General features: G+C 43.6%; 1 protein-coding gene across 1 annotated transcript; it reads left to right on the forward strand.

The window, feature by feature from the left end:
* Positions 1 to 5,855: 5,855 nt before the first annotated feature.
* On the forward strand, positions 5,856 to 7,988 carry LOC119335633 (putative anthocyanidin reductase). The gene is made up of 5 exons (XM_037607743.1): positions 5,856 to 6,169; positions 6,294 to 6,464; positions 6,732 to 7,100; positions 7,176 to 7,389; positions 7,467 to 7,988. Exons 1-5 carry the CDS (start codon positions 6,028 to 6,030, stop codon positions 7,630 to 7,632), a joined length of 1,062 nt encoding a protein of 353 aa, XP_037463640.1. The 5' UTR covers positions 5,856 to 6,027; the 3' UTR covers positions 7,633 to 7,988.
* The last annotated feature ends 844 nt before the right edge of the window (positions 7,989 to 8,832 follow it).

The raw sequence follows: 8,832 nt of genomic DNA on the forward strand, positions 1-8,832 counted from the left end.
ACTCATGGGCTCGGCCTAGTTACTTTTTTTGTTCTTTTTAATTTTAAGAAATTCATGCAAGCAGTGGGAATCGAACTCGTCACTACTAGGTCTAGTTTGAGCGGACCAACCAACATGTACCTGGCTAGTTATGACCACTTCCTTTTTTGCTTCTTATGTGATATATATAACGATAAAAAGCAATGCATTATTTTTATTTATTTTCCTGTTTGCTAGTTTTTCTTCCCATTTTTAAGTTTTCTCTTTCTTCCTTTTTCGCTTTTCTCCTTTTTCTATTCTTTCATTAATTCACAGACTTTTTGTGAACTTTTTTCTAATTATCATGAACTTCTTTTAAATTCATGAATTTTTTCTTTCAAATCTACAATTTTTTCTGAAATTCGTGAATTTCTTAGCCGTGACCTTTTTTGTGAAAGCATGAACTTTTAGCTCATGATATGTTTTTTTTTCAAATTCGCATACTTTTAGCTCATGAACTTTTTTCAAATTCACGATTTTTTCAATTTCCTGAACTTTTTATCATATTGCTAAATTGTTTTCCAATTTTGTGAACTTTTTTGAATTTTCATGAACTTTTTCTTTCAAATTATTGAACTTTTTTCAGAGCCGCGAACTTTTTGCCAAATTCGTGAATTTTTTAGGCATGAACTTTTTGCAAATGCATGAAATTTTTTCTCGTGAACTTTTTTCATATTTTCTGAACTGTTTTCATATTTTTCAAACCTTTTCCAATTTTCATGAACTTCTACCCAAATTTGTGAACTTTTTCGACACCCATGAACTTTTTTGACATTTCTTAGTTTTTTAGTCGTGAACTTTTTTTCGACAACCTTGAAATGGCCCGAATTTTTTTGACATTCGTCAAATGATCCCAAACTTTTTTCATTGTCATGTATGACTAATTGAAGTCATGGTGCCAAGTGTTTTTGTATTTTCAACATTTTTTTGCATTTTCTATAGTTTCCTTGTTGAAAAAATGACGATAAATGGTCGGACGTGAATGCAACGTGCATATGGTGTCAAAATTCATTCAAACCAGGAATGAATGCCTATCATGTGCATGCCTACCTTATGCAAAAAGTTGGGACCATGTCATGCATGTCCAAAAATAGACAATGTCAACAAAGGGTGTTCACATATGGTAGAAGGGTCCATCTCAGAGCAATTTTTTGACATTCGATAAATGGCCTAAATTTTTTCCCATGACCTTGTACGAGCAACTCAAGTCACCATGGCAGGTTGTTTTGTTTTTTAACAAATTTTCCCTTTTCTGGAATTTTCTTGGTAAAAAGGATGATACATGGTTGGACGTGTCGCAACTTGCATATGATGCCGGAAAATTGTTCAAACCTGACGTGGATGCCTACCACGGGCATGCCCACCTGCTTGCAAAAGTTGGTGTCATTTGTAAGAAGACCAAAAATAGACCATGTTCAACAGAGGGTGTTTCGGTAGGCAAGTAGGCTCTGTTTGAGAGCAAGTTGTTTTTCTAGGTCCTTGAAATGGCCCCAATTTTTTCCATGGCCTTTTATGATCAATTTTAAGGCACCACACAATTTTTTGGGGGTTTTTGACAAATTTTGCATTTTTTGGAGTCTTCTCGATGAAAAAAGGCCAATAAATGACTAGACGTGACGCTATGTGCATACAATGTCGGAATTCGTTCAAACTAGGCATGGATGCCTACCATGGGCATGCCCACCTGGTAACAAAAGTTGAGGTCATTTCATGCATGTACAAAAATGGATAGTGTCCAATGGAGGGTTTTCGTGTAGGGCGGAAGGGTCCGTCTGAAAGCATGTTTTTTAACATCTGTCAAATGAACCCAATTTTTTTCCATATCCTTGTATGAGCAATTCAAGACACCTTGCCAATTTGTTTTGGATTTCGGAAAATTTTGCATTCTCTGGAGTTTTCTCAGTAAAAAGGCCGATAAATGGTCGAACATGTCGCAACTTAAATACGGTATCGGAAATCATTCAAATCTGACATGGATGCCTACTATGAACATGCCCACCTTCTTGAAAAAGTTGAGGTCACTTGAAAGATGTCCAAAAATAGACCATGTTCAACGAAGGGTGTTCGGGTAGGCCAATATGCTTCGTTTGAGAGCACATTGTTTCTCTACATCTTTGAATTGGCCCCAATTGTTTCCATGGCCTTTATGACCAATTGAAGACGCCATGCAAAATTATTATCGTTTCTCACAAATTTTGCATTTTTTGAAGTTTTCTCGGTCAAAAAAGCCCGATAAATGGTCGGACGTGACGCAACATGCATATGGTGTCAGAATTCGTTCAAACATGGCATGGATGCCTACTATGGGCATGTCCACTCAGTCACAAATTGGGTCGTTTTCATGCATGTCCAAAAATGAACCATGTTCAACGGAGGGTGTTTGGGTAGGGTAGAAGGGTCTGTCTCAAAGCATGTTTATTTGCATCCGTCACATGGCCCGAATTTTTTCATGGCCTTGTATCACTCAACCCACTATACCAAGTTGTTTTAATTTTCAAAAAATTGCATTTTCTGGAGTTTTCTCAGTAGAAAAACCTTATAAATGACACGACGAGTGACAACTTGCCTACGATGTCGGAAATTGTTCAAACCTGACATGGATGAATGATGTCAAACATATCAGCATGCCCACCTGTTGCAAAAGTTGGGGTAATTGGAAGGATGTCCAAAAATAAAACATGTTCAACGAAGGGTGTTCGGGGTAGGCCAGTGCTTTGTGTGAGAGCTTGTTGTTTCTCTACATCCTTGAAATGGGTCCAACGTTTTTCCATGGCATTTTATGACCAATTAAAGGCACCATGCCACGTTGTTTCGTTTTTGATTGAATTAAATTTTGTGGAGTTTTCTCGATAAAAAGGCTGATAAACAGTCGGATGTCTCGCAACTTCTAAACGGTGTTGGAAGTCGTCTAAACCTGGCATGGATGCCTCATATGTCTGTGCTAGATTGTTACAAGAAGTTGTGTTATTTATCCATAGTCTAAAAAACCACCAGCTGAGAGGAGTGTGCCAAACTAAGCCAGATGGATGCATCCATGCGCATGTAGTTTTTTCTAATATGAATTCTTCTATTATTTTCTGTCATTATCAATCAACATGAACATTTTATCATGTCCTAAATATTTCTTGAATACTTTTTGAAAAATTGTTAAACAAATTTCCAACAATTGTTAACAATTTTGAAATTCAAAATTGTGTATAAACTTTTACAAACTTGAATACTTTTTCAAAAATTGTTAAGAAATTTCCAACAATTGATGAAAATTTTGGACACAAATTGAAAACCATTTACTTTTTCCAAATTTATCATCTTTTTGTAGAACACATACATTACTTAAATTGCCAACAAATTTTTTTTGAAAACATAATATTTTTGAAATTCTAGACAATATTAAGAAAAAAAGAGTATTATTTTTGCTATTCCAAATAGTATTTCAACTTTTTAAATAGAGTTTAAAAATAATAATAATGTTCAACAACAACAACAACAACAACAACAACAACAACAACAACAAAGCCATTAGTCCCAAATAAATTGGGTAGGCTAGAGGTGAAACTCATAATACCTCGCAACCAACTCATGGTTATGACACATAGATAGCAAACTTCCACGCACCTCTCTATATGCCTAGTTCTCTGGTCATACTCCAATCCTTCATATCCTCTTTACGGACACTTCCCATGTCAAATTCGGTCTATGCCGACTGTCTTGACATTATTGACATTCTTTAGCCCTCCGCTATGCACGGGCGCTTCTGGAGGCCTGCATTGAATGTGCCCAAACCATGTCAGATGATGTTGGACAATCTCCTCTTTAATTGGCGCTATCCCAACTCTATCTCGAATATTATCATTCTAGACTTGGTATGAATTACATCAAAAAAAGAAGAAAAACTAAAAAATAGAAAGAAAGAAAAGAATGCTTAGGCCTTGGCCCAATTAGGAAACGACATTGCTCCCGTAGGGCGCCTGTTGGGCCGGCCTTACATTTTTTTCTGTTTCTTTCTCGTTTTTCATATTTCCTATTTCTTTATTTTGCTCTTCTCTCATTTTTCTATTTTTGTTTCCATTTCCAAATTTTTAATTTTTTTTTCAATTTATTTTTCTTCTTCAAAGGTTGTTTAGAAATTTTAGAAACCTATCGCACTTTCTCGAATTTGTTCATTTAAAAAAAACTTTGCTGTTTTGAAATATTGCTTAGAAATTCCAAAATAAGTTTCGAATTAAAGAATTATCAGCTTATTTTACAAAAAAAATTCGAAATTAAAATAAATTAGACTTAAAAAATTGTTCGCTTCTTTTCATAAAATGTACAAAAAATTCAAAAATTTTAGAATCCAAAATTTCATAAAATCTTCGCATTTTTTTTTAAAAAAATTCATGAAATGTTGAGGAATTTAAGAAAATACCATTTTAAAAAGTTCATATTTTGCAAAATTTGTCCGCAAATTACAAAAATGTTCAGAGAATTTCACAAAATGTTATTGCTTTCAAAAAATTCTTCATAATTTCGAAAAACATAGATTTTTTTAATTTTGTTTCTATTAAAAGAAATGTTCGTCATTTTGAAAAATGTTCGTGTTTCAATTTTGTTTCTGTTTTTTTGATTTGAGATCCCCAAAGTTCACGTTTTTATAAAGAAAACTGTTTGGAATTTCGAAAACATTTCATAAATTGTTTTTAAATATTGGATCTGCCACTTTTGTTTAGAATCTATTGGATCCGCCACGCGTTCTTATAAATTCGCGCAGCTAATTATTCACTTTGACTTGCTAGCTCTGCTGGCTTTGATCTCCTTGTAACATGAGTGAGGGCTTGGGGCTCTGCCCAATGGGCCGGCCGGCGGTACGTACAGGCCACGGTCGGCACTGACAGGTACTTTAAAAAATATCATTCTGCCCTTTGTTAAGAAGGGGTATGAAGAGATTGTCTACGTTGATGTTTTTAGAATGTTGTAGCGAAGCAGAAGTGAAAAGTAAAAGGTATGGAATTTTTAATCTACTACTCCCCGAATCTCATAATATAAGACCCCTTTACTATTCAAATTTAACAGTAAAAACGTCTAACATTACGAGACAGATGTAGTAACAGCTATCCGCAATTAAATGCGATATTTCCCCTCATATATTCAATGAACCATAGACTTAAAAAGACGGAGCGGACAAAAAAGCCAAAACGAACACTGTGCACGGTTCACCATCGCTGGCTGGCTCGATGCTCACCAGCCGTCGGCTTGATCCCCGCCGCCGCCGGTGGCACTGTGCCGTAGCGTGCGTGCTCCGCCACGACGTGCCATCCGGAAACGCGGGGGACCGCGGCCTTCCGTGGCTCTTCTCTAGGCCTTCGCCGCGCGCGCTCGTCGTGTCCAGGTCCAGGCTCCAGAGCCCGTACGTCGGTGTCGTGTCGCCCTGCCGGCAACGTCACGTCACGGCGGCGGCGAGTGCGGAGAAACAACAAAGAATAAGTCCAGACGCGGATCGCGCGGACTGCACTAACATCACCAGAAGATCGGTGTCACATCGGTCGATCTGCACCTGGAGCACCCAACCCACAATGGAAAGGCGCACAGCCATGCATTTCAGCCCTCTCGCTTTGCCGGCGAGGCCGGGGTGGTGGCATCCCAGTACGCGGAATCCGCCGGGGGTGCTGCACCTGGATTCGCACTTGCATCCCCACCCAAGCGCGCGACTCCATCTTGGTGCTGTCCCATGCACGTCCAGCCTCCAGGGTGACGTGACGATCCTTTCTGGACTGGACACTGGACGAGTGTCGGCTGCGCCTCATTACCACCATTTGTCTCTTTCCATATAAGTAAGTGGAGTACTGTGGCACTGTGCTAACAACCTGCAGCTTAGCTGTCTTCCATGCACCTGCTGGTGCACACAAGTACAGATGATCTAGCCATCTAGAAAGAGCGTGGGCTGACCGCTCCTCCGCCTTTCGCCCCCGTCCGCATCCAGCTCCCTCGCCTGAACGGCAGCCAAGGGAGACGCGGGGAGAGATCGAGACGATGGGCAGCGTCGGCGGCGGTGGCTCGCCGGAGCAGGACCAGCCCGTGTGCGTGACGGGCGCCACCGGCTACGTCGGCTCCTGGCTCGTCCGCACCCTGCTGCGGCGGGGCCGCCGCGTCCACGCCACGGCCAGGGACCCAGGTATTATAGGACATGTAGCTCTGCTCACTGCTCTACACAGTTGCCACCTATCAATTCTCTCAAGGTCGATCGTCGATGTGCCCATGGCTGCGGCTGAGGTAGTGTGTACTGCTCCGTGTACCAGCCAAGGCGTGGCGGATGCTGTCGGCGATGGAGGGGAAGGAGCGGCTCACGGTGTTCCGGGCGGACATGGCCGAGGAAGGGAGCTTCGACGACGCCCTCGCCGGCTGCGCCGCGGTCTTCCACGTCGCCGCCTCCATGGACCTCCACCTATCGCCCGACCAGCACGACGCCGGTGAGCCGCCCCCGCAGTGTTGACTTCTTACCCCGTCCTTGATACCTGATATGCTGATTACCACTCTCTAATACAGTCCTCTCTGCTAAATCTCGATCTGTACACCATTTGACCAAGTTTAGTCAGTGCGTGTTCGTCCGGAAAAAAAGCAGCATTAGCATGTGCACACTTTTACGTATTAGTCGGATCTAGTGTTGACCAGATACTGCACCGTGTTGGATCGAGCTCACTATTGCTATGGTGACCACGTGTACTTGCAACTTGCAGAGGAGCGCGTGAGGTCGCAGGTGCTGGAGCCGGCGACGAGGGGCACCATCAACGTGCTGCGGTCATGCGTCCGCGCCGGGACCGTCCGCCGGGTCGTCTTCACCTCCTCCGTCAGCACGCTGGCGGCGGCCGGCGCGGAGGTGGCGGTCGTGGACGAGTCGTGCCTCCGGGACCTCGGCGACGTCTGGGCCACCAAGCCCATCGGCTGGGTCTACATCCTGTCGAAGCGGCTGGCGGAGGAGGCCGCGTTCGGGTTCGCGCGGGAGAACGGCCTCCGCCTCGTGTCCGTCGTCCTCCCCACGGTCGCTGGCCCGTTCCTGACGCCGGCCGTGCCCACCAGCGTGCAGCTCCTGCTGTCCCCCATAACACGCACGTAACCGAACCCATCTACTCCAGCTCAGAAGCTTCCCTGGGTGACACGAGGATTCTTGCTCTGCGCCGCAGGTGACCCGAAGCTGAGCGCGCTGCTGGCGTCGGTGCACGCGCGGTTCGGGTGCGTGCCGCTGGCGCACGTCCAGGACGCGTGCGACGCGCACCTCTTCCTCGCGGACGCGCCGGCCGCCGAGGGGCGCTACCTGTGCGTCGGCGGCAGCCACGCCATGGCCGACATCACCCGGCTCCTCGCCTCGCACTACCCTCTGTTCAACCCCGAGAACAGGCACGCGGTTGACCTCGGAGCTCCATTTTTCAGGTGTTTGAATGGTCTGGTCTCAGGTGAAGTTGTTTTTGATACAGGTTGGGTGATGATCTCGATGGTGCGAGCCCGGCGTCCGTGGTGTCGTCCAAGCGGCTGCTGGATCTGGGGTTCAGGTTCGGGCACGACGCCGGAGACATCCTCAGGGATGCAGTCGCGCAGTGCGTCGACCACGGCTTCCTGGAGCCGCCTGCTGGATGTGACTAGTAGTAGAAATAACTAGCTAGTGGCGTTTTAGCGCGAGTTAATTTTCTTGGATGGGTGTTTACACGGACGGCTCCGTTAATTTTCTATTCCTTCATGAAACCGTACCGTAGTACACTCCCGCCTGAATATATTTCAAACGAAAAAGCTAAAATCCTGCCGACTGGCAGGTTGCAACAGATCCGCACGACCCGAGCTTCGTCAGATCCTGATCGCACGGCTGTGTTTGTTCCCGCGAGCGACGTTCTCTTTCCCGCGGGGAAGAAAAAATAAATGTCAATTGCGTTGCCAGGGATTCGAACTCTGGCATCTCACTGTAGAGATAGGAGCATCTTGCTGACCAACTGAGCTACTATTGCTGTTCTATACAGCAAGTTTATCAATTTGACCTTATCTTTCTACCGCACTAACAAGAATATCTCTGTTTGTTTCCTCTCGTGCCCTGTATCATTTTTTGTTCTTATTCACCATAAAAAACCATTTGCTACAAGTTTTAAAATCCAACTGGTATTTCTACCTTAGTAAATGAGAGCGAGAAAGAAAGACCACAACGCCTTTGACGAGGAGACAATCATTTGCTCCAAGTTTTTAAAAGGACCGATTCAACGTGTTTTGTACTCCACTTGTCTCTTTTTGTTGTATTGATGAAGTTTTTCTAGAGAAATAAATGTTTCATCCTATAGAATTTGAACAACGGTCTTTTTCTCGTTTGTCATACCTTGGTAAATTCTCTGCAATGAACCCGATAATTATACGCACCACAAATCTGATAGGTTATGTACAAATATCGTAGTAGTTTTTTTAACCCAAAAAAACCTAATGTAAACATACACTCGATAACTTTTTTTTTATGAATAGCATGGTAACTCACACATCACATACCTGATAATTTATGCACGAAGGTCCTGGTATCTTCAGCGGCCGAGGGGAATTGATCAAATATCCCCCGATAACTTTTCTGTTAATAGCATGGTAACCCACACATTGCAGACCTGATAACTTATGTACCCCTGCCCTGATAACTTTGGCGACCGGAGGGGGAAGGGGAGTTGACAAACTATTGTGTGAATAGCATGATAACTCACACATAGCAGACCTCATAACTTATGCACCCCATCCTGGTAACTTCGGTAACGAGGGGGAGGGGGGTTGATGAAATATCCCTTCGGTAGATTTTGTGTCAATGTCATGATAACTCACACA

Source organism: Triticum dicoccoides, chromosome 7B, assembly GCF_002162155.2.
Source record: "Triticum dicoccoides isolate Atlit2015 ecotype Zavitan chromosome 7B, WEW_v2.0, whole genome shotgun sequence".
NCBI classification, from domain to species: Eukaryota; Viridiplantae; Streptophyta; class Magnoliopsida; order Poales; family Poaceae; genus Triticum; species Triticum dicoccoides.